This window comes from Heterodontus francisci, chromosome 2, assembly GCF_036365525.1.
Source record: "Heterodontus francisci isolate sHetFra1 chromosome 2, sHetFra1.hap1, whole genome shotgun sequence".
Lineage (NCBI taxonomy): Eukaryota > Metazoa > Chordata > Chondrichthyes > Heterodontiformes > Heterodontidae > Heterodontus > Heterodontus francisci.
In genome coordinates this window covers 43,264,521-43,291,538 of record NC_090372.1, presented here as the reverse complement: position 1 = coordinate 43,291,538, position 27,018 = coordinate 43,264,521, and the positions used below count along the sequence as shown (strand labels likewise).

General features: G+C 45.7%; 1 protein-coding gene across 4 annotated transcripts in view; it reads right to left on the bottom strand.

Moving 5' to 3' along the window:
• LOC137384085 (uncharacterized) overlaps window positions 1-27,018 on the bottom strand; it is a 55,628-nt gene that overhangs the window by 18,129 nt on the left and 10,481 nt on the right. For 3 of the 4 annotated variants that reach the window (XM_068057678.1, XM_068057688.1, XM_068057697.1), the window contains exons 6-8: window positions 4,647-4,700; window positions 4,490-4,534; window positions 928-985 (exon numbers count right to left, since the gene is read on the bottom strand). In XM_068057678.1, the coding sequence (XP_067913779.1) occupies window positions 928-985; window positions 4,490-4,534; window positions 4,647-4,700 (157 nt within the window). The remainder of the gene's footprint in view (window positions 1-927; window positions 986-4,489; window positions 4,535-4,646; window positions 4,701-27,018) is intronic. The other variant, XM_068057703.1, reaches the window with a different exon arrangement.

Below are 27,018 nucleotides of genomic sequence, written 5' to 3'. Positions count from 1 at the left end.
CCAGAATTAAATGCATCTCAAAACTGATTATTTAGATCTCTTCAGATGGTCTTCCAGAATGAAAGAGGGCTGGATTTTATAGAGGCCTTGATGTCGGGATCCGTGGCGGGGTGAGGGGGCAGGGACATGAAGATTGCCCCGGATGAGCCCCACCACGGGCCTCAAGGCTGGCCCGGCCCATCCCGATATTGCCGGCAGCGACGAGACCTCATGGTGGCCACCCGCAACCCCCCCACCCCACTGCTTAGCGACGGGACCATAATTTAAATATTCAAATAAATTTACTTACCTGCAGTAATGACTTTCCTGTTGCCTCTTGAAGTACCACCGCAACCTCCAGCCCGGTGGCCAGCACTGCAGAGCTTTTGGATCCCCGTCTGGGGAAATGAGGCGCAACAGTGGTAGTGACGGGGGAGGAGGTAAAGTTCATCAGTGTGAGGGTGTGGGTGGGGATCAAATGAACGTCGCGGGCGTAGAGATGGTGGGAACGGTTATAGTTGAAAGTTTGTGCAGTTTTGGGGGTGGTGAGGTCAAATTGTGAAGGAAGTGTTTTTGCGGGGGAAAGGGCAAATAATTACTTTAATTGATATGGGAGGGGGTGGGGGAGGGGCAAAAGAAATGTATTTATTTGCTTTCATTTAATGTTTCTTTAAAGGTTTAAATTTACCGGGAGGGCTAACAACCATTTAAAAATGCCGTCATCAACTGCGCACAGGCAGCTGACGCCATTGCCAGGAACGGGCAGCTGGCCCCCTCCACATGACGGGGGGTAGGGGCGGCTGTGAGCTGCTGTGCTTGGAATCGCGGTGGCTCTTTGGCGTGCATCCCGCACAGGTGGGCTGTCATTGTTTTCGCCTGCCGCCGGCTTATAAAATACAGCCCCGAAAATGTAAAGATTCAAAATTAGATGCTCAAAGTCCCACTCACCTTCCTAAGCAGATAACTAATGCTGCTGGAACTGCAAACCCAAGAAATATGAAAATACCTAAAGAAAAATGATTAGTGAATATTACAATTAAATTAATAGGTTGTTTTCGTGCCAGTGTTTCTTGGTCACTATATTTTCTTCCTATATACACACGCACACACAAGCAAAAGAAGCTTGATGACACAGACAAAGAACTTACACTTATTTAGTAGCTTTCACATCCTAAGACATCCCAAAATGTTTTGCAGCAAATTAAGTACTTTTGAAGTGCTGTCACTGTTATTATATTGGTACATGGCAGCCAATTTTCACAAAGCAAAGCCCTAGAGCCAGCAATGAGATATATTACCAGATAATTTGTTTTGGTGGTGTTGGTTGAGAAACAAATGAGGGCCGGGATACTGAGAGAATTCCCTTGCTCTTGTTCAAGTTGTGCCAGGGGATCTTTTATGCACGGCTGCAAGAGCAGATAGAGACTTGGCTTAACATCTCATCTGAAAAATGGCATCTCCGACAGTGCAGCATTCCCTCAGTACTGCACTGAAGTGTCACCTTGGATTATGTGTTCAAGTCTTTGCACTGGGACTTGAATTACAACCTTCTGATTCACAGCTGATTGCTAATTGTAAAAATATTACTTGAAATACATTTGGCAGTCTATAACAGAGTAAAACTGTTCCTAGTTTAGTCTAAATTGGCATTAGATCAGCAATCCTACTCCAAAAAGGCATGGCATGCCCAAGGTGGTAAATGGAAGTATCAAGTTGTTTTAAGCAGGGATCATTTTGAGGCTGAAATTGAGCATACTATCATTTCAATCCAACTATGTTACACTTCTCCAGGAATTGAGATTGTTACTAGATGGCACCAACATCCCTTTCTCCCTCATGTAATTATCTAACTTCATAAGATCATAAGAACTAGGAGCAGGAGTAGGCCGTCCGGCCCCTCGAGCCTGCTCCGCCATTCAATAAGATCATGGCTGATCTTTTCGTGGACTCAGATCCACTTACCCATGCTCTCACCGTATCCCTTAATTCCTTTATTGTTCAAAAAGATATCTACCTTAGCTTTAAAAACGTTTACTGAAGAAGCGTCAACTACTTCACTGGGCAAGGAATTCCATAGATTAACAACCCTCTGGGTGAAGAAGTTCCTTCTTAATTCAGTCCTAAATCTGCTCCCTCTAATCTTGAGGCTATGCCCTCTTGTCCTAGCAAACTTCCCCTTAAATACATCTATGCTATTGGCCTCAACTACTCCACACGGTAGCAAGTTCCACATTCTAACCCCTCTCTGGGTAAAAGAAGTTGCTCCTAAATTCCTTCTTGGATTTTTTAGTGACCATCTTATATTCGCATCTTCTCTACGTCTACCCAAATTGAAACCCTTACTAATATTAAAGAAGGCACCCCTCAGCCGTACCTTCTCAGATTTGGGAACTTTTTAACACTTTCTCCAGTGCTGCTATATCCTTTTTGTAATGCAGAGACCAGTACTGTACATGTTCTCAGAGCAGAGAACATTAAGGAGACATTGATGCAGGTGTTCAAAATCCTGAAGGGATGCAGTGAATAAAGAGAAACTGTCCACTTTTCAATTCTATTCATTTAGAAATGAACCCCAGAATTTTGTATTTGTTTATGACCTGCACTGTTACTTTCAATCATACAATGATATAGCAGAAAGAGGCCATTCAGTCCATCATACCTGTGCCAGTTCTTTGAAAAAGACCTTGCCCCTTAGCCCTGCAATTTTTCCTCCTTCAAGTATTTATCCAATTCCCTTTCGAAAGTTATTATTGAATCTGCTTCTACCACTCCTTCAGGCAGTGCACTCCAGATCATCATAACTTGCTGCATTTCAAAAAATTCTCATCTCACCTCTGCTTCTTTTGCCAATACCTTAAATCTGAGATCTCTGGTTGCCAAATCTTCTGCTACTGGAAACAGTTCTTATTCTCCTTATTCACCCGATCCCTTCAGGATTTTGAACACCTGAATCAAATCTCCCCTTTATGTTCTCTGCTCTGACAACAATCACAGACTCACATGGTCTGTCCACATAACTGAAGTTCCACACCCCAGTACCATTCTAGCAAATCTCCTCTGCACCCTCTCTAACACTTTGACATCCTTCCTAAAAGATTTGGTGCCCAGAATAGAAAACAATATGCCAGTTGAAGATTTTAAAAGGCTTAGCATAACTTGCTTGTTTTTTTTGTACTGTATACCTCTGATTATAAAGTTATGGATCACAAACGCACACAGACCTCCACAGCCAAATCTCCAATCTACACTCCTATCAAATAAGACTCTGTAAGAGGCCACACAATTGTGGGGCTTATAATAGCTATTTACTTGCCTCAATATATTGCCTAAACATTGATGTGACCAGTCCACTCTTGCCCCCATGTCCCTTTCTGAATCACCTAATCTTATTCCATCCAAATTACATGTGTCTCACACTATTTCTACAAACAGGCTACATTTTTCAGCATTAAATTTCATCTACCATTTGTTACTAGCAGAGATATGGTAGCCTAGTGGTTATAGTTGTGGACTAATAATCCAACAGCCATGAGTTCAAATCCCACCATCGTAAAACTGAATTCAATAAATTTCGTCATTTGTGAGTTAATACTAGCAACGTTACCATGAAAACGACTGATTGTTGAAAATTTCCAACTGGTTCACCAGTATCCTTCAAGGAGAGATCTACTGCACCTACTCAGTCTGGCCTAAACATGACCCCAGTTATTGAATCTCGTCTTCAGGGCAAAGATGGACAATAAATACTGTTTTATCAAGGTCACCCACATCCCAAGAACAAAAAAAAGTTATCCAAATCCTACATGTCAGCTTTTATTGGTCGTTTCATTTTAATGTCATCCATAAATGTGATAATCTTGCAGTTGATTTAGTATCCAGGTTATTTATCTCAATCAGGAACAGAGGTACAAAAACTGACCCTTAAGGAATTTTGCAAATTTGCATGTGCACATAAATTGATGCTGAACACATCCATAAGAAACCAAAAAACAAACACGTTAACACATTTAAATTGGGATTTCCTTGAAGGAGCCTTGGGAACAGGGATGGGCGCTCCATTATTACTGACACCAAGCTACCTTAACTTTGATGCAGATATAGAGAGATACATAGATAGATACAGCACTGAAACAGGCCCTACGGCCCACCGAGGCTGTGCTGACCATCAACCACCCATTTATACTAATCCTACATTAATCCCATATTCCCTACTACATCCTCACCTTCCCTCAATTCTCCTACCACCTACCTACACTAGGGGCAATTTACAATGGCCAATTTACCTATCAACCTGCAGGTCTTTGGAGGAAACCGGAGCACCCGGTGGAAACCCACGCGGTCACAGGGAGAACTTGCAAACTCCGCACAGGCAGTACCCAAAACCAAACCCGGGTCCCTGGAGCTGTGAGGCTGCGGTGCTAACCACTGCGCTGCACATCAATTAGCAGTAACACTGAATACTTTCACCATACTTTCATACAGGTTAAGATTTAGATTTTTTTTGATTTACCTATATGCGTATTCTTCTCCGGGTCTATTTTTTTGGTTTGGGGTCCTGCATGGAAAGAGCACACAAAAAAAGTGTGGGATTAATCACGATTGGAAATCATTTTATGGAAGTACAAGGAATTCAGTAGGCTGCCCAGAAATATTTGCAAAGAGCTTACCTGGAGTAACTGATGTCAGGTTTGGAAAAGAGGGTACCAGCTTCTGAATAATTGCTAGAAAAGGAAAGATTATTTTGAGACTTAACAACACCTTTGATAAATTAAGAAATTCAGAAAAGTACTAATTTCTGTGTAAATGCACTTTTTCAACACTTTACTTGACGCAATATTTTTTATTTATTTTTATTTAGAGATACAGCACTGAAACAGGCCCTTCTGCCCACCGAGTCTGTGCCGACCAAGAACCACCCATTTATACTAATCTTACAGTAATCCCATATTCCTTACCACCTACCTACACTAGGGGCAATTTACAATGGCCAATTTACCTATCACCTGCAAGTCTTTGGCGGTGAGAGGAAACCGGAGCACCCGGCGAAAACCCACGCGGTCACAGGGAGAACTTGCAAATTCTCTCTTGATTTCCTTCTAAACTGTCTTAAATAACTCTTCCTCCTTCCTTCTCTTTTCTAAGCAAGGTTCACGCCTAGTTAAAAAGAGAAAGAACTCATGCCTAGTTAAAAAGAGAAAGAACTAAATTTAAGTTAAAGAACTTCCATATGTGCAGTCATCAGGTTCAGTGGCAGAACTCACCTTTAGCAGAGGCTGTGTGTTCCAGACACTTGAGCACATAATCTAGACTGACACTCCAGTGCTTTACAGAAGGAGTGCTGCAATGTAGGAGACGACTGGTTTCTGATAAGAAGTTAAACCGAGGCCCCATCTTCCTTCTCAGGTGGCTATAAAAGATCCCATGGCACGATCCTGAGAAGAGCATGGGAATTCTCCCAGAATTCTTCACCAACATCTCAAACCCCAGATTATCTGGACAATATCAGATTAATGTTTAGGGACCTGGTTGCTCACAAGTTGATACCATCTTTCCTAAATATATAACAGTGACTGCATTTCTACAGTATGTAACTGAATGTGAAGAAAAGGATGCGAAAGATGTCAGACACAAATTCTGTCTTTTTGTTTTTAATGCAGCTCTAAGTGCTTCACCTCCAATAAACTACTTTTGAAGTGAAGTGCAGTCACTGTTGATACATGGGCTCAGCAAGATCCCACCACAGCAAATGAATTGAACGGCCAATTAATCAGTTATTGTTTATGTTGGTTGAGGGTGAAATGCTGGCAAGGACAAGAGGAGAACTCCTATGCTTCTTTGAATAATACCACCAGGGTATCGTTTATGTTCACCTGAAAGGTAGCACCTCCAACAATGCAGCACTCCCTTGGTACTACATTTCAGCTTAGATCATGTGTTTAACTCCTGGAATGGTTCTAGAATGCATTCATATCTGACTCAGAAGGTAAGGTGCTACCAACTGAGCCACACTGCAGCTGTCGATGTGGCAGGATCAGTAATTGGGTCATCACAAAACTCAATGGAGGTAAAAGATCAATGAAGTCTCAAAAGACTCCAAGTAACACTCAGCATGGAACAAGATATGGTGGGTTTGTTGGAGATGCAAGTGGACGAAGGAAGGGATGAGAGGGAGGTCCTGTTGCACCCAAGGTGGACTGCACACACCTGCCATTACCAACACTTCCTTGTTTAAAGACCAGACACAGCTATCTGGAAATGGCTGAAGAAAACTTCATTTACAGGCCAAGCTTCACCAGGGAAGCAGTTACAGACTTGTACCACCAGCTAATAACTTCTACAACAGTTCACTGCACAGTATTACAAGTGACAGTCAAGGTCATGACAACCATGAACGTTATAGCTTCCAGTGTTTTCCAAGCCACTGCAATGGATATTTACAATAACAGTCAGTACATAATGCACTGAGGTATCAAGCTGGCCTTATTCACCAGAGAAAACACCTTCATTCCTTTCCTGACAGTAAAGCAATAACAGAATGAGAAGGTACGACAATCTTTTCATGTCTGGGAACTGCAAAGGGTTCCAATCCAAAGTCCAAGTGGTCAATGGCTTGCAAATTAGGATCATGCAGCCCAACAGACACTTCCTCAAGCAGTAATGAGGATTCATTTATTCGAAACCACACACAAGGATGCATTATTTGAAGGGGAAGATAGGCTGGATGAATGGCCCTGAGGAGACAAAGTCATCCATAGCCTTGGCAAATGTCTTGAGAATCACAGACAGAATGGACAATTTATCTACTATAGTGATTATAGAACAAACTACTGTTATCTTCAAGCAGCATTTCAGATGCTTATACAGATTAGGTAGTGGACTAGCAAAACAGATTCACCAGGGTCTCCAAGAGCATCAGTGTCTGCTGCATATTATAGAATTTTGCCATCAAAGACATTTAACCTTGGAGGTCGAGGCCGACCTACAGGCAAGCTCACATCAGGACACCAACAATGAAGCACTGATGCAGCCAGAAGGACGAGTACTTCAGGCACGAGACGAGAGATTCACTTGGGTGCCTCGAATCAGCCAATTAACTAACCATTTTGATTCAACCAGACCATCTCCATTACCTACACTATTTCAAATGCAATGATTCTCCATCCTTTGATTTGTTGCTACTATTTCTACATCATGTTATGGCCATGTTGGTGATGGCATGGCTGGTTTCCACTATTCATGTCCCAGGTGACCACAGCAAGTGTTTTTGTTACTAGTATTTTAGTCGCTTGTGTTTTATTTGCCAAATAGACAGAGACAGGTTTTCTCATAGGTTAAAAAAAAAACTATTTATTTTAAACAAATCCCCAAATGATCACAACACTACTCACGCATGCATTCACTCTCATATGCACTCGAGAGAGATTATAGAGAGAAACATACAGGGTAGAAGGTGTTCAGATATCATGTTGTAAAAGTCTGTTGTTTTAGGAATAACCTGTGGGATCCCCTAGGAAGGTGAATTTTTAAAGTTGCAGGCCAGTTTGCTGGTTGTCTTGTATGCATTGGGCTATTGCTGTTTCCTGGTAGTTCACTTTGGGTTGAAGATGGTGCTGATGTCTCAGACCAATTCTCACTAGTAGAAAAGTAATTTTTGCCAAGGCACTCTCTTGTCTCTGCTGGAGCTAGCTTCCAACATGTCTCAGCAGGGTTCAACTGTATTGCCTGGAAATGATCTCTCAGCCTTGCTGGAATTCAAAATGGCTTTTTGTTGCACTGCGTGGCTGAGGACAGACCAGACTGATGATGATGTCTCTAGTCCTGTCCTGAAAGGACTTCCCTTTTTTCTTCAAAAAGATTACCTTTTAAGTGAAGTTTACATGAGTTGGCTTCGCCCATGCGATTTCAAGTTTCAGTCCGAGCTGGACTGTATAAAGGCTTTGATGACAGCCCCATTCTGACGAGATAAGGGTCGTTCACACTCCATTGTAGTGGAGGTTAGTTGGGAATGAGAACTCTGAGAAAGGTCTTGTCTCATTGTGTTTGAGTATAGCTCACATCCAGGTGTGGTTATTTGTACATTTCCATACAGACGAGGCTTAATTGTTTTTCAATCTTAGCAGAAACAGATGTGGATTTGAGTGCAAGAGATGCTGAGTGTCAGATGTCTGGTCCTCCATTTTGTTGACAGCACATGTACCAGTCTCTTTAAAACTGTTCCAATTTTTTTTTTATATAACTCTTCAGTTTGCTTCTGTATTTGCATCGCTGCACTTCTCATGACAATCAAAAAGAAAACTTTCTGGACAATGTTCAAATCAATTTATTTGTGTATGTGAATTCCACGAACATACCTTTACTATTTTCCCAACAGTCCTCCAGTGACAGGGATAACGTGCCTCTTTTATAACGTATACTACTAGTCCTAAGTGGCTTTGGTTTCCTGACCTAAGGAAGGACACATTTGCCTTAGAGGATGTGTAAAGTAGGCTTAGCAGACTCTTTCCTGGATTGAAGTGAATGTCTGAAGAGCAGTTTTAACTCCATAGCATCAGTGAAGTGACTGATCATTTCCCCACCCAGAGGACATCTTGATTCACAGACTGGGCCTAGAGTCGGGTGGAAAGCTGCTCAGTGAAGGTCGCAGCAGCAGGTAAGTCCGTGCCAGGGACCAGGGGTAGGTCGACCACATGGGGAGGGAGAGAAACAAAGTTTGGAGGCCAGGGAACTGTAGATCAGAGGCCTCGGGGGGAGGGTGCACAATTGAGAAGGCTTCTCAGACAGGCAACCGTATTCAGGAGGTAGGCGTGAAGGCACTTCTCTCCTGAAACTACCAATACTCCGCCTCAATAAAGCTGTTGGGTTTCCCAACATTCTTTAGAGTGGGTTGGCCTCAGTTAAATCTGGAAACAGAAGCAGATGGGTTTGGATGGGGAAACAGTTCTTCAGACTTTAACCCTCCACCTGACCCAAACCCACCTGTTTTTTTAGGTTAATATTCAACGAACAATCTCATTGAAACCTCTAATTCTTAAGGGACCTGACAGTGCAGATGCTGGGAGAATGTCCCCATACTTGGAGTCTTAAAATAAGGGATCAGGCATTGAGGACTGAAATCAGGAGATATTTCTTTGCTCAAAAGGTTGTGAATCTTTGGAATTCTTATGCCAGAGGGCTGTGGATGCTGAGGGATTTAGTACATTCAGACAAATATCAATAGTTCTGATGAAGGGTCACTGACCTGAAACATTAACTCTGCTTCTCTCTCCACAGATGCTGCCAGACCTGCTGAGTATTTCCAGCATTTCGTGTTTTTACTTCAGATTTCCAGCATCTGCAGTATTTTGCTTTGAATTAAACATCAATAGATTTTGGTTACTAAGGGAATTAAGGGATATGAGGACAGGGTGGGAAGGTGTTGAAGTAGAAGATCAGCCATGATCCTACTGATTAATGGAGTAGGCTCGAAGACCTGCATGGTCTACTCCTGCTCCGACATCTTATGTTCTTTTGCTCCTAGTAGCTACAGTAAGTGACGTGATTAATTCCAAGTGTTTATCAGTGACAATGTGCCAATGTGTCTTTTTATGCTGATCAAGACACGGCCCTGCAACTGATTTCACCACATATGTTACTGCCTTGTCCTGATTTGCCCAGAGGCGCAGGGGTTAATATTTGTCTTTACCACCTGTGTGTACCCATTGTAGAATGGCCCCATTTTTATTCCAATTGTTTCCATCCATATTGACAATTCATATTACCACCCAAATGGTGAAGACAAAATTCTCTGCTTCCTGGCTCAACATTCTTGCTACTCCACATTATTATTTCCCCGCGCCCCCCCTCCCAAGAGGTACTTGGTACTATCCAGATACTTCATGCCATAATATTTTTAAATATCTTCTTCTTTGGCCTCCTTGTCTCGAGAGACAATGGGTAAGCACCTGGAGGTGGTCAGTGGTTTGTGGAGCAGCACCTGGAGTGGCTATAAAGGCCAATAAGGAGACAGACTTCCACAGGTGCTGCAGAAAAAATTGGTTGTTGGGGCTGTTACACAGTTGGCTCTCCCCTTGCGCTTCTGTCTTTTTTCCTGCCAACTGCTAAGTCTCTTCGACTCGCCACACCTTAGCCCCGCTTTTATGGCTGCCTGCCAGCTCTGGCGATCACTGGCAACTGACTCCCACGACTTGTGATCAATGTCACAGGACTTCATGTCGCGTTTGCAGACGTCTTTAAAGCGGAGACATGGACGGCCGGTGGGTCTGATACCAGTGGCGAGCTTGCTGCACAATGTGTCCTTAGGGATCCTGCCATCTTCCATGCGGCTCACATAGCCAAGCCATCTCAGGCGCCGCTGACTCAGTAGTGTGTACAAGCTGGGGATGTTGGCCGCCTCGAGGACTTCTGTGTTGGAGATACGGTCCTGCCACCTGATGCCAAGGATTCTCCGGAGGCAGCGAAGATGGAATGAGTCAAGACTTCGCTCTTGGCTGACATACGTTGTCCAGGCCTCGCTGCCATAGAGCAAGGTACTGAGGACACAGGCTTGATACACTCGGACTGTGTTCCGTGTCAGTGCGCCATTTTCCCATACTCTTGGCCAGTCTGGACATAGCAGTGGAAGCCTTTCCCATGCGCTTGTTGATTTCTGCATCAAGAGACAGGTTACTGGTGATAGTTGAGCCTAGGTAGGTGAACTCTTGAACCACTTCCAGAGTGTGGTCACCGATATTGATGGCTGGAGCATTTCTGACGTCCTGTCCCATGATGTTCGTTTCCTTGAGGCTGATGGTTAGACCAAATTCGTTGCAGGCAGCCGCAAACCTGTCGATGAGACTCTGCAGGCATTCTTCAGTGTGAGATGTTAAAGCAGCATCGTCAAAGAGGAGTTCCCTGATGAGGACTTTCCGTACTTTGGTCTTCGCTCTTAGACGGGCAAGGTTGAACAACCTGCCACCAGATCTTGTGTGGAGGAAAATTCCTTCTTCTGAAGACTTGAACGCATGTGAGAGCAGCAGGGAGAAGAAAATCCCAGCAGTGTGGGATCCCATGCGAGAACACAGCCCTGTTTCACGCCACTCAGGATAGGAAAGGGGTCTAATGAGGTGCCGCTATGCTGAATTGTGCCTTTCATATTGTCATGGAATGAGGTGATGATACTTAGTAGCTTTGGTGGACATCCGATCTTTTCTAGTAGTCTGAAGAGACCACGTCTGCTGACGAGGTCAAAGGCTTTGGGGAGATCAATGAAAGCAACGTAGAGGGGCATCTGTTGTTCGCGGCATTTCTCCTGTATCTGATGAAGGGAGAACAGCAGGTCGATGGTCGATCTCTCTGCACGAAAGCCATACTGTGCCTCAGGGTAAACGCGCTCGGCAAGCGTCTGGAGCCTGTTTAAAGCGACTCGAGCAAAGACTTTCCCCACTATGTTGAGCAGGGAGATTCCACGGTAGTTGTTGCAGTCACCACGGTCACCTTTGTTTTTAATAGAGGGTGATGATATTGGCATCGCACATGTCCTGTGGTACTGCTCCCTCTTCTGAGCACAGGCATAGCAGTTCATACAGAGCTGAAAGTATAGCAGGCTTGGCACTCTTGATGATTTCAGGGGTAATGCCGTCCTTCCCAGGGGCTTTTCCGCTGGTTAGAGAATCAATGGCATCACCGAGTTCCGATTTTGTTGGCTGTACGTCCAACTCATCCATGACTGGTACAGGCTGGGCTGCATTGAGGGCGGCCTCAGTGACAACATTCTCCCTGGAGTACAGTTCTAGGTAGTGCTCAACCCAGCGGTCCATTTGCTTGCGTTGGTCAGTGATTGTGTCCCCTGATTTAGATTTGAGGGGGCAATCTTCTTGATGGTTGGCCCAAAAGCTCTCTTAATGCCATCATACATTCCTCTGATGTTTCCGGTGTCTGAGACCAGCTGAATATGACTGCATAGGTGTTGCCAGTAGTCATTTGCGCAGCGCCTGGCTGTTCTTTGTGTAGTGCTTCTGGCTGCTTTAAGTGCTACGGATGTTAACTCGCTGGGGGCTTTCTTGTAGTTCAGCAGTGCAATGTGCTTAGCGGCTATGACAGGTTCTAGCTCTTCAAAATGAGATTGAAACCAGTCTGCATTTCTCTTCACACGTTTGCCATAGATGGTCAAAGCTAACGCATAGATGGCGTCTCTGATGTGGGCCCACTTGGTCGCAGCATCCGCTGTGGGAGTGTTTTGAAGGGCTTTTACAAGTGAATTTAGAAATTTTTGTAATAGCTGTGGATAAGAAATTCTGCTCGTGTTGATGCGCGGTGGCCCTTCTGCTTGGAGTGATGCAGCTTCTTTGGTTTGAGTCTAACCTTGCTGCACACCAGAGAGTGGTCGATATCGCAGTCCGCACTGTGGAAGCTGCGTGTGACTTGAACACTGTTTAAGGAGGCTCGCCTTGTGACGATGAGGTCCAGCTGGTGCCAACGACGTGATCTTGGGTGCCTCCATGAAACCTGGTGACAGGGTTTAGTGTGAAAGAACGAGTTGGTGATGAAGAGGTTATGATAGGTACACAACTCAAGCAGTCTCTGTCCATTCTTATTCATCCTTCCAACACCATAGTGCCCAAGGCAGGAGGGTCATGAGTCATGGTCGGCCCCAACCCTGGCATTAAAGTCCCCCAGCAGGAACAGGTGTTCGGTGTTGGGTATGCTACTAATGATATTATGGAGTTCCTCGTAGAACTGGTCTTTAGCTTCAGGTGGGGAGCAGAGTGTTGGAGCATAGATGCTGAGTAGGTGTACTGGACCAGAGGCAGTGAGCAATCGGATGGACAGTATGCGTTCTGAGCCATTTGAGGGAGCCTCTATCATGCTGAGCAAGGAGTTTCTGATGGCGAAGCCCACTCCATGCTCTCTTGGTTCTTCAGGATCCCTACCCTGCCAGAAGAAGGTGTAGTCTTGCTCTGTTAGAGATCCACTCACAGGGAGGCGTGTCTCCTGAAGTGCTGCAATGTCTACATTGAGTCTACTGAGATCATTGTTAATGATGACGGTCTTCCGAGAATCGTTGATTTGTGTAAGGTTTTCCGACATGCCAGGACACATAGTTCTGACGTTCCAGCTTGCAAAACGAAGGGCTGGTACCTTCTTTCCTTTTTTCGTGCTGTTTGGTGCGGTGTTGCAGTCCACTTTTCGGGCAATGACCCTGAGCTCCAAGCACCCATTGAAGCAGGTGGACTGTGACGGGACAGAACCTTACTGACCGGGGGCTGCCCAGTTTGAGGTGGGCAGTAGCTGTCCAGTGAGGTGCGATGACCTCTCCCGCTGACAAAGGCAACCCGTGGCGCCCAATCTCTACGCCAATTGAGCTGGTCTTACAACCCGTAACTGCTGCCTTCCGTGTTGTTTCGGTCACTGAGAGACGACTATGGAGTGACCTCTCCATGGCGCATGCCTGGGCGAATGTATGGAGGTTGAGAGTTGCCCAAGCGTCAAAACCCCCCCTCTCGGCCTTTCTGGTGGGGTCCAAAGGAGTGCAGAGCACGATGTTTGACACCGGTATGGCTGCAGGAACTGCCGGAAACATGCCAAAGGAGACATATGACCGCCTACGGGGTTCCGCTCCGGATTTTGTTAGGGTTTACTCCCTTAGCCTTGGTCTCTCCCGAGACGCCCACAAGGCAGTGGGGTTGTTGTAGGAGGATGCCGGTGGGAGGAGGGGGAGGGGTGGAGGGAAAGGGGTGCGAGGGGGAGCTGGGAAGGGGAAGGGGAGGAAAAAGGGGGTGCAGGTAATAAACCATTTCATCAGTTCCCACCATCGACGCCGGGAAAGCTCATCCGCGTCCTCTGGGAGGTGAGCGACAGCCTCGGGCGCCAGTACCAGCAGGAATTCGCCGACATTGCGCTGCAGATACGCTACGAGCCTCACATCTCCTGCAGGTGCTTTGAAGTTGTGGCCGAGGAGCCGTTCGTAGCTTTTTACGTGTTCGGGGCACCTTTTTCTCAAGGCTTCCCCTCTGTAATAGTCTTATTACCCTAGGGTTCCGCTGCTCCTTCCTCTCCACAATGGACTTACCGCACGCCGTGGCCACGGACAATCTGGACGGTGTAGACAACAGGATAGAAGATCAGAGTATCACCAGCTGTACTTTGCAATTTCGTCTGGATTTCATTCAATTTCATTGAGTGCTCAATGAGGAAAACAAAGAGCTGGGATGGCTGGGGGAGGGCAGTGGGCCCAGGTAACATTAAACTAGCTGTTAACTTGTAGTTCGGGCTAAAATGTACTGAGTAAAGAGCCAGGGGAATTTAAACAGTTTAAGAGGGTAGATTGGGGGAGAAAGCACTAAGAAAGGGAGCAGATGGCCATGGATAGAGTTGCACAGAATGGGAGCTTCCTAGGGAGCTTATAACACAGGAGCCATCTTGACAGCTGTTAGCTTGGCTCAGTTGGTAGCACACTTGCTTCTGAGCTAGAAGTTTAGGGGTTCAAATCCCACTCCAGGACTTATACATAAGCATCAATGCTGATAGTCTAGTGCTAATGGGCTGCTTTTCTACCAGCAATGTTGTCATTTTAAATATAACGTAATCCAATATAACTTCCTACATTTCACCACTTGCTTTTAAACAGCAGCTGCAGCCTTTAACTTTAAAGAAAGAACTTGCATTTATACAATGTAGTATTGTAATTCACAATGATATCTGTACCACCATTGAAGGCGGTGCTATGTAGGTCTATTGCCCTCTTGGGGCAATGTGCTGCAATGTCAGCCACTTCCAGTCTGGCACACTACCTTGAAAAGGGCTCTTGTACGGGTGTCCCCTGCGTGCGCTGGAAACAGCTGAATGCGTCCCAACAGGATATCACACAGCCCTACAGACTGATGTGATGCCTATTACCTTAATTTGGACCACACAAGTCAATTCAACAGATTTGTATATCACTGACCAAGGATCAAATGTCAAGCACGAAGGGTCCAGCACTAGCATTACTTAAAAGACCCGCCACCAAAATTGCATGCAAGGTAAATTCAAAGGATTTCTTATATTGCAAAGTGTGTGGATGTACTCTGTAATGTTTCTGGAAGGGTTGTGGGGAGTTCCTGAATTTGGCAGGGTTTGTTGCTGCATCCTCAGAGGGATGACAGAGGATTAGGTGACTTGTCCATAAAAAGGCTGGAACAGAGATGGGGGTTGCAGTTGCAGTGTCTCTGGGTCTGCAGCAGGACGGGGAGATGGAGCAGAGGAAGAGAGAGCAAGTTCTGCACGATGCCCTCTGCCAAATTGCAGCCAGACTCCTCCATGCTCAACAGTGACAGGAGGCTCCCTGGCAGCCTAACCAATACACTTGCATCTTTTGTCTGCATGCCCAGAGGTCTAAGGAACATAGAAAATTTCGGGCAAAGAAGGAGGCCATTCAGCCCATCATGTCTGTGGGACGATAAGAGCAGACCTTGCAAGGTGGTCACATCATTCTTGTAATGTGGTGGCTGGAACTGTGTGCAGTACTCTTCTCCTGTATGTTGCCCCTTCAAGGTGCTCATCTGAGTTCCCTGTAGCAGAACTCTTTTGCAACCTCGCTCTCTGTTGAGCTGACAAACAAGCCATTATTTACCCCTGGCCTGATTGCAACTCATTTGTGCCCAGTGACTCAGCACATTCTGAGCCCAATTCTATATTAGATATGTGCAGTCCCAGTATTTGCGCTAGTGGCTCAGAGTTTCAGATCAAGTGATGGGCCTCTTCATCATTGCTGTGTTATTGCTCTCTCTCCCTTCCTCCTTGGGCTGTTGTGGCTGTTCTTGGGTGCCTGGAATTGGAGAACCAGAAAGGAGAGGTTGGGGGCGAGGGAAATGGGTGGGGTGCAAAGCAAGACACCCCATCACCTGCACTTGCCGATCATGCCAGATAGCAGGATGAGGGAGAGTTGAGAAGGGGGATAAGGCAGAAACATATCGCCATCCTCAATGTTTTCAGTGACACCGAATGCCACAGGCTCCGTTGCAGCTGGCCCCATAATGTGAAGAACCATCTCCTCCATAGGGTCCAGGAGATGCAGGCGCTCTTGTCCCTCCGCCAGCTCTGCTCTGCTTCCATCTACTGTGTACCACCTAGTCCTGCAAGAGAGCGAGGGAAGAATGCTACTAATTGTGTAGCACAGTGTTTGGATGATGTGGCTGCCTTGACAGATTAGCTGGAGGCAGCAAGAGGTGAATGTGAGGCTGGCAGTATTGATAGATATCTCGAGTATCTGGATGTTATACGTGTCTCAAGTGCCAGGGACTGCTACTGGATGAGTGATGTGGTGCACTGAGCAGCAAGAGAGACTGGCGGAACAGTGGATGACAGATGTCAAGTGAAGATGCGTTCACTGACCTTGACGAGCCATATGAGGACATAGACTGCCTGTGGCCCTGCTGCCAGGTCCTGGTCAAAACACCTGGAATTGACCTCCCTGGCCACCGGCTCACAAATCCCTTCTGAGGGTGGTCCTCGAGGACCTCCTGTGGAACCTCAGCATCTCATGCTGTTCATCTCCACATCTGTGATTCTGGAGCCCTCCTTAGAATCATAGAAAGTTTACAGCACAGGAAGAGGCCACTTGGCTCACCGTGTCTGTGGCAGCTAAAAAAAAAAAACACGAGCCATCCAGTTTAATTCCACCTTTCAACATTTGGTCCGTAGCCCTGCAGGTTACAGCACTTGAGGTGCACATCCAGGCACCTTTTAAATGAGTTGAGGATTCTGCCTCTACTATCCCTTCAAGCAGTGAGTTCCAGACCCCCACCATCCTCTGGGTGAAAAACAAAATCCTCATCTCCTCTCTAATCTTTCTACCAATCATTTTAAATCTATGCCATCTAGTCACTGGCCTTTCTGCTAATGTAAGTAGGCCCTTCACATCCACTTTATCCAGGCCCCTCACAATTTTATGCAGTCGCGGCAACATCCTCATAAATCTCCTCTGTACCCTCTCTAGTGCAAATTACATCCTTTCTGTAATGAGGTGACCAAACAGCACACAATACTCAAGTTGTGGCCTAACAAATGAGTTATAGAGTTCGAGCATAGCCTCCCTGCCCTTATATTCTATACCCCAGCTCATAAAGGATTCCATATGCCTTCTTAACCACCTCATAGACCTGTCCTGCTATCTTCAGGGATCTGTGGACATCCACGCCAAGGTCCCTCACTTCCTCTACACTTCAGTATTTTCCCATTAATCGTGTATTCCTTTCCCTTGTTTGACCTCCCCAAATGCATCACCTCACACTTCTCCTGGTTGAATTCCATTTGCCACGTTTCTGCCCATCTGAATTGTCCATCAATATCTCCCTGCAGCCCACAGCTAGCCTCGCTATCAACCACAGACAATCTTTGTGTCGCCTGCAAACTTCTTGATAATGCCCCCTGCATATACCTCTAAATCGTTAATATATACCACAAAAAGCAGGGACCCAGTACCAAGCCCTGCAAAACGCCACTGCAAACAGCCCTCCAGTCGCAGAAACACCTGTCTCTGTCACTGAGCTAATATTGTATCCACCTTGCTACATTTCCCTGGATCCCATGGTTTTTTTATTTAAAAACAGTCTGCCATAGAGTCATAGAATTATACAGCACAGAAACAGGCCCTTCGGCCATCAAGCATCTAACTATTCTCATCCCATTTTCCAGCACTTGGCCTGTAGTCTTGTACGCTATGGCATCTCAAGTGCTTATTTAAATACTTCTTAAATGTTGTGAGGGTTCCTGCCTCTATCACCTCTTCAGGCAGTGCGTTCCAGATTCCAACCACCATCTGGGTGAAAAAAATTTTCCTCAACTCCTCTCTAAACCTCCTGCACCTTCCCTTAAATCTATGCCACCTGGTTACTGACCCCTCTGTTAAGGGAAAAAATTTCTTCCCACCAATGCCCCTCAATTTTCTATAGCTCAATCATATCTCCCCTCAACCTTATCTGCTCTAAGGAAAACAACCCTAGCCTTTTTAGTCTCTCTTCATAGCTGAAATGCTCCAGCCCTCTCCAGTGCAATCACATCCTTCCGATAGTGCGGTGCCCAGAACTGTATACAGTGCTCCAGCTGTGGCCTAACTAGCATTTTATACAGCTCCATCATAGCCTCCCTGCTCTTATAATCTATGCCTCGGCTAATAAAGGCAAGTATCATATATGCCTTCCTGACCACCTTATCTACCTGTGCTGCTGCCTTCAGTGATCTATGGACAAGTACACCAAGGTCCCTCTGACCACCTGTACTTCCTAGGGTCCTACCATCCATTGTATATTCCCTAGCCTTGTTAGTCCTCCCAAAATGCATCACCTCACACTTCTCAGGATTAAATTCCATTTGCCACAGCTCCACCCATCTTACCATCCCATCTATATCATCCTGTAATCTAAGGCTTTCCTCCTCACTATTTATGACACCAATTTTCGTGTCATCTGCGAACTTACTGATCATACCTTATATATTCACGTCTAAAATCATTAATGTACACTACAAAAGGACCCAGCACCGATCCCTGTGGTACACCATTGGTCACAGGCTTCCTCTCACAAAAACAACCCTCGACCATTACCCTCTGCCTCCTGCCACTAAGCCAGTTCTGGATCCAATTGGCCAAATTGCCCTGGATCCCATGGGCTCTTATCTTAAGAAATCTCCCATGCGGGACCCGGTCAAAAGCCTTGCTAAAATCCATGCAGACCACATCAACTACATTACCCTCATCAATCTTCCTTGTTACTTCTTCAAAAAATTTGATCAAGTTGGTCAGAAAAGATCTTCCGTTAACAAATCCATGCTGACTACCCTTTATTAATTTGTGCCCTGCTAACTGACAGCTTATCCTGTTTCTCAGAATTGATTGCAATAATTTGCCCACTACTGAGCTAAGACTGACTGGCTTGTAATTATTCAGCCTATCCCTCGCTCCTCTTTAAAACTGAATCCCCCCACTATCAACATCCTAGGGGTTACCATTGACCAGAAACTGAACTGGAGTAACCATATAAGTACCGTGGCTTCAAGAGCAGGTCAGAGGCTAGGAATCCTGCGGTGAGTAACTCATCTCCTGACTCCCCAAAGCTTGTATACAAGTCACGAGTATGATGGAACACTCTCCACTTGTCTGGATGGGTGCAGCTCCAACAACACTCAAGAAGCTCGACACCATCCAGGACAAAGCTGCCTGCTTGATTGGCACCCCATCCACATTCACTCCCTCCACCACCAACGCACAGTGGCAGCAGTGTGTACCGTCTACAAGATGCACTGCAGCAACTCACCAAGGCTCTTTAGACAGCACCTTCCAAATCCGCGACCTCTACCAACTAGAAGGACAAGGGCAGCAGATGTACGGGAACACCACCTGCAAGTTCCCGTCCAAGTCACACACTATCCTGATTTGGAACTATATCGCCCATCCTTCACCGTCACTGGGTCAAAATTCTGGAACTCCCTTCCTAACAGCATTGTGGATGTACCAACCTCACATGGACTGCAGCGGTTCAAGAAGGCAGCTCACCACCACCTTCTCAAGGGCATTTAGGATGGACAATAAAATGCTGACCTAGCCAGCGATGCCCACATCACATGAATGTATATAAAAAAAAACAAGGTACAACATTAGCAGTTCTCCAATCCATCCACACCACACCTGTATCCAAAGAGGACTGGAAAATGATGGTCATACCTTCTTCTATTTCCTCACTTGCTTCTTTTAACAGCCTAGGGGACATTTCATCTGGCCCTGGTAATTTATCAACTTTCAAAGGATGCTAATCCCATTAATACTTCCTCTCTCCCTATGTTTATCACATCCAATACTCAACATCCCTCTTCCTGAACTACAATATCTGCCTCGTCCCCCTCTTTTGTGAAGACAGATGCAAAGAACTCATTAAGAACAATACCAACATCTTCCACCCCTACACATAGGTTAACATTTTGGTCTTTTAGTCCTTTATGGGTCCTACTCTTTCTTTAGTTATCCTCTTACTCTTAATGTATTGATAACACATCTTTGGGTTCACCTAGATTTTGCTTGCCAAAATTCTTTCATGCCCTCTCTTAGCTTTCCTAATTTCTTTTTTGATTTCACCCCTCCCCCTCCTATACTCCTCTTGGCTTTTTGTGGTGTTGAGTTCTCAGTGTTGAACATAAGCTTTTCTTTTCTGCCTTATCTTAACCTGCAAGTCCCTTGACATCCATGGGGCTCTAGATTTGGCCGTCCCACCCTTTTTCTTTGTGGGAACACGTTTACTGTGAACCCCTTGAATCTCTGCTTTGAATGCCTCCCACTGCTCCGACACTGATTTACCTTCAAATAGCTGTTTCTAGTCCACTTTCCCTAAATCATTCCTCAGCTTAGTAAAGTTGGCCGTGCCCCAATTAGAAGGGCAATAGAAGCAGGAATAGGCCATTCAGCCCATTGAGCCTGCCCCACCATTCAATATGATCATGGCTGATCATCCACTTCAATGCCTTTTTCCCCACACTATCCCAATATCCCCTTATGTGATTTGTATTTAGAAATCTGTCAATCTTTGCTTTAAACATACTCAATGGCTGAGCTTCTACAGCCCTCTGGGGTAGAGAATTCCAAATATTGACAACCCTGAGTAAACAAATGTCTCCTCATCTCTGTCCTAAGTGGCTTCCCCCTTATTTTGAAATTGTGTCCCCTGGTTCTAGACTCCCCAACCAGGGGAACCATCTACCCTGTCTATCCCTTTAACTATATTGTAGGTTTCAATGAGATCACCTCTCGTGCTTCGTAACTCTAGAGAATACAGGCCCAGTTTCCCCAATCTCTCTTCACAGGACAGTCCCACCATCCCGGGAACAAGTCTGGCGAATCTTGGTTGCACTCCCTCTATGGCAATATCATCCTTCAGAAGGTAAGGGGAACAGAAATGCACACAGTACTCTGAGTGTGGACGAACCAAGGTTCTATACAATTGAAGCAAGACTTCACTACTCCAGTATTCAAATCCTCTTGCGATAAAGGTCAACATACCATTAACCTTCCTAATTGCTTGCTGCACTTGTATGTTAGCTTTTAGTGACTTATTGACAAGGACACCCAGGTCCCTTTGTAAATCTACACTTTCTAATCTCGTACCATTTAAGAAATACTCTGCACATCTGTTCCTGCTACCAAAGTGGATAACCTCACATTCTTCTACATTATATTCCATCTGCCACATTCCTGCCCACCCAGTAAGTCTGCCTCCTGTTCTATCCTTGTCCTTTTCCATAATTATGTAAAAACTGACTGAATTATAATCATTACCACCAAAATGCTCTCCTACTGCCACTCCTTCCACCTGCATATCTTCATTTTCTAAAACAAAGTCTAAATCTGCATCCTCTCTTGTTGGACTTGCTACATACTGGCCAAAATAGTTCTCTCGATTGCACCTCAAGAATTCTGCTCCCTCAATTCATTTCACACTAAAACTATCCCAGTTAATATTGGGGTAGTTAAAATCCCTTATTATTGCCCTATCGTTTTTGCACTTCAGATTTGCCAACATATCTGCTCTTCTATCTCCCTGTGACTGTTTGGGGGTCTATAGTTTACTCTCAGCTGTGAGATTGCCCCCTTTAAAAATTCATTCTGGGGATGTGGGCATCGCTGGCTAGGCTAGCATTTTTTGCCGATCCCTAATTGCTCTTGAAAAGGAGGTGGTGAGCTGCCTTCTTGAACCGCTACAGTCCTTGGGTGCTGTTCGGCAGGGAGTTCCAGGATTTTGACCCAATGACCAGTGAAGGAACGACGATATATTTCGAAATCAGGATGGTGTGCGATTTGGAGGGAAAGTTGCAGGTGGTAGTGTTTCAATGCATCTGCTGTCCTTATCCTTCTAGGTGGTAGAGATTGCGGGTTTGGGAGGTGCTGGTGAAGGAGCCTTGGTGTGTTGCTACAGTGCATCTTGTAGTTGGTACACCTGCTACCACTGTGCATTGGTGCTGGAGAAAATGAATGTTGAAAGTGGTGGATGGGGTGGCAATCAAGCAACAGCTTTGTCCTGAATGGTGTCGAACTTCTTGAGTGTTGTTGGAGCTGCACTCATCCAGGCAAGTGGACAATATTCCATCATACTCCTGACTTGTGCTTTGTAGATGGTGGACAGGCAGTGGGGAGACAGGAGGCGAGTTACAAGCCACAAACTTCCCAGCCTCTAACCTGTTCTTGTAGCCACAGCATTTATGTGGCAGGTCCTGTTCAGTTTTTGGTCAATGGCGACCCCAGGATGTTGATGATGGGGAATTCAATGATAGTATGCCATTGAATGTCAAGGGGAGATGGTTAGATTTTCTCTTGTTTGTGATGATCGTTGTCTGGCACTTGTGTGGCGCGAATGTTACTTGCCACTTATCAGCCCAAGCCTGGATGTTGTCCAGGTCTTGTTGCATATGGATATGGGCTGCTTCAGTATCTGAGGAGTCACGAATGGTGATCATTGTACTAATCATCTGCGAGCATCCCCATTTCTGACCTTATGATAGAGGGTAGGTCATTGATGAAGCAGCTGAAGATGGTTGGGCCTAGGACACTACCCTGAGGAACTCCTGCAGTGATGTTCTTGGACTGAGATGATTGACCTCCAACAACCATAACCATCTTCCTTTTTACTAGGTATGACTCCAACCAGCAGAGATTTTTCCCCTTGATTCCAATTGACTCCAGTTTTGCTAGGGCTCTTTGAGGCGATACTTGGTCAAATGCAGCCTTGATGTCAAGGGCAGTCACTCTCACCTCACCTCTGGAGTTCAACTCTTTTGTCCATGTTTGGACCAGGGCTGTATTGAGGTCACGAGCTGAGTGGCCCCGGTGGAACCCAAACTGAGCATCAGTGAGCAGGTTATTGCTGAGCAAGTGCCGCTTGATAGCAGTGTCGACGACCCCCTCCATTACTTTGCTGATGATCGGGAGTAGAGTGATGGGGTGGTAATTGGCTGGGTTGGATTTGTCCTGCTTTTTTTGTGCACAGGACATACGTGGCCAATTTTTCACATTGTCGGATGCCAGTGTTGTTGCTGTACTGGAACAGCTTGGCTAGGGGCACGGCTAGTTCTGGAGCACAAGTCTTCAGTACTATTGCCGGAATGTTGTCAGGGCCCATAGACTTTGCAGTATCCATTGCCTTCAGCCATTTCCTAATGTCACATGGAGCAATTTACTCACCACCTGCTGCAGACCCAATCACGTCCTTTAGGACTTGACCAGCTCGGTCAGTGGTGCCATGCTTGATGATGGACATTAAAGTCCCCACCCAGAGTACATTTTGTGCCCTTGCTACCCTCAGTGCTTCTTCCAATTGGTGTTCAACATGGTGAAGCACAGATTCATCAGCCGAGGTGGTAATCAGCAGGGGCTTTCCTTGCCCATGTTTGAACTAGTGCCATGAAATGTCATGGGACCTGGACACAACGTTGAGGACTCCCAGGGAAACTCCCTCCTAACTGTATACCACTGTGCTGCCACCTCTGGTGGGTCTGTCCTGCCGGTGGGACAGGACATACCCAGGGATGGTGATGGCAGTGTCTGGGACATTGTCTGAAAGGTATGATTCCATAAGTATGACTATATCAGGCTGTTGCTTGAAGTGCCTGTAGGAAAGTTCTCCCCATTTTGGCATACGCCCTCAGATGTTAGTAAGGAGGACTTTGCAGTGTCAGCAGGGCTGCGTTTGCAGTTGTTTCCGGTGCAGAAGTTGATCCGGGTGGTCCATCTGGTTTCATTCCCTTTCTTAGACTTTATAGCAGTTTGATACAACTGAGTGGCTTGCTAGGCCATTTCAGAGGGCAGTTAAGAGTCATCCACACTGCTGTGGGTCTGGAGTCACCTGCAGGCCAGACCAGGTAAGGATGGCAGATTTCCTTCCTAAAGGACATTCGTGAATCAGATGGGTTTTTACAACAATCGACATTGGTTTCATGATCACCACTAGACTAGCCTTTTAATTCCAGATTTATCAATTGAATTCAAATTCCACCATCTGCCGTCGTGGGATTCAAACCCATGTCCCCAGAGCATTAGCCTGGGGCTCTTGGTTACTAGTCGAATGACATTACCACTACGCCACTGCATCCTCTTTTTTTTGTGCCTTAGTTCAATCCATATGGCTTCGTTTGATGAACCTTCCAACACATCCCTCCTCACAGCTGTAATTATTTCTTTGACCAAAATTGCCACTCCTCCTCCTTAATTCTCCCCCTCCCTCTCGTGTCTGAAAACCCTGTAACCAGGAATGTTGAGCTACTGTTCCTGTCCCTCCTTAAGCCATGTTTCTGTAATTGCTATGATATCATACTGCCATGTGCCTCTGTACCCTCAGCTCATCTGCTTTATTTGCTATACTCCTTGCATTGAAGTAGATACTCTTGAGCACTGCCAAACTTTTTTTTAAATTTTCTAACCTTTGTTTCCTCTGCCTTCCAGACTCATCCACTAATTTTCTGCCTTCCATTTTCATTTCTGAAATTGTCCCAACTGAGTCTACCCTCAGGTCCCCATCACCCAGCCAAACTAGTTTAAACCCTCCCCCCACAGCACGAGCTAAACGTCCCGCAAGGAACTCACTCCTGGATCTGTTCAGGTGCAACCCGTCCAGCCTGTACGAGTTCCATCTCCCCCAGAGCTGGTCCCAATGTCCCAAGAATCTAAAGCCCTCCCTGCTGCTCCAACTTTCCAGCCACGCATTCATCTGTCTTATCCTTCTATTCCTGTACTCGTGCGTGGCCCTGCGAGTAATCCGAAAATTACTACTTCTGAGGTCCTGCTTGCTAATTTCTTACCTAGCTCACTAAATTCTTTCTGCAGGACCTAGGTCATTGGTACCAAAGTAGACCATGACTGCTGGCTGTTCACCCTCCCCACTCAGGATACTCTGCAGCCGCTCAGTGACATCCTTAACCATGGCACCAGGGAGGCAACAAACGCCTGGATGTTCCCCTGATTATTAAATCTCCTATCCCTATCGGTCTTCCAGTCTTCCTTGTAACGCCCTATGCAGCTGGATCACCCATGGTGCCATGGTCTTTGCTCTGACTGCACTCCCCAGATGCACCATCACCTTCCTCACTATTCAGAATTGAATATGTGTTGGAAAGTGAAATGCACTCAGGGGTCTCCTGCACTACCTGCCTATTTCTTCTTGACTGTCTGGCAGTCACCCATTCTCTCTCTCCCTGCATACTCTTAAGCTGCAGGGACACTACATCTATAAACGTGCTATCCATGAAGCCCTCACCCATGCGGATGCACCACAATGCTGCTCAATTTCCGAAACCTGGAGCTCAAGCTGCAGCAACTGACGACACCTCCTGCACATATGCTTATTCAGGATACGTGAAGTGTCCTGATGTTGCCACATAGCACAGGATGTGCACTCTAGAGGTTGGAGAAGCCCTGCAATTCCTTACTAATGTTAATAAACCTTACTGGTGGTAGTAGTAAACGTTACCATTAAAAAAAAGCTAAGACGTACCAGTTTATTTCTTTGTTTCGATAACTCGGCAACACTCACCAGCCAATCACCTATCTGCTTCCCTGTGATTTCACAGCTCGATTTTTCTTTCCGAAAACCCTCAGACAAGCGACAGCAGCAGCTAGCTCTGCTCCTCTCTCGCTGTTTTCCGATCTCAGTGAACTCTTGCTTTCTCTCCCCGGGCTCTTTATGCTCCACTCCGCTCGCTGTTTCCCACTCCGAGTGAACTCTCTCTCTCTCGCTCGCCCGGGCTCATTAAGCTCTGCTCGTCTCTTGCTGTTTCCTGCAATCTGAGTGAACTCTTGCTCTCTCGCTCTCTCCCCTGGGCTCTTTATGCTCCGCTCTGATTTTGCTGTTTCCTACTCTCCAAGTGAACTCTTACTGGTATTCCAAGTTCCTGGTTTAGAATTCCATCCACACTATTCGCTAGCAGCCTCCTTTAATTCAGTGCAGCTTTCCTTTAAAAGGGGCAGACTGCTTTAAGAACAGAAGACTGACTGCACCATGTGCTATCAATACAAATTAGCTTGCCCCCCCACTCCCCCCACAGAGCACAGGAGTAGCCAGCAGTGTGGAAGACGTTCAGCCTTCTGATACTATCAGGTAAATGAGGCAGCAGTACCAAATCTGCATGCTGCCAACGTCCAGCAGAACCAGTATCAGCAGGGCACGAATCACAATACCTTATGCCAAAAATCAGGACAAGTCAATTTTTAGCCCAGTGCATTCACAACCTCAGGACATTCTAAAGTGCTTTTGAAATGGAGTACCTGTTGGCACGTAGGAAACACAGTAGTCAATTTGCACACAGCAAAGACACACAAACAGCAATGTGGTAATAACCAGATAATTGCTTTCCTGAACTATTGCTTTTTGGATAAATATTAGCCAGGAGACTGGAAGAACTTCCCTTTTTTTTCTTCGAATACTGGAATCTTTTACATGAATCCAAGATGGCAAGTCTCTGGAGTAGAAATGGAGCCGTTAAATTGAAAAAAAAACATAAGGAATCTGCAAGGGGATATAGATATCATCACAACATACCCTCCCACCTATTTTTGAATGGTCAGCAAATTTGGATATATTACACTCTGCCCCCCCCCCCCCTCCAAGTCATTAATATAGATAATAAATAATTAAGGCACCAGAATTGATCCTTGTGGCACTCCACTAGGTACGTCTTTCCAACCTGAAAAAGACTCATTAATCCTGACTCGGTCTTGTGAGTTAACCAATCCTCAATCCATGCTATTACATTACCCCCAATACCATGAGCTCCTATCTTATGCAATAATCTTTTATGTGGCACCTTATCAAATGCCTTCTGGAAATCCAAATACACTACATCTACCAGTTCCCATTTACCAACTCTGCTTGTTATATCCTCAAAGAACTCTAGCAAATTTGTCAAACATCATTTCCCTTTCACAAAACCATGTTGACTATTTGTTTGTATTAAGCCTTTCTAAATGTCCTATTTCTTCCTTAATAATGGACTCTAGCATTTTCCCAACGACCGATGTTAGGCTGACTGACCTATAGTCTCCTGCTTTTTGTC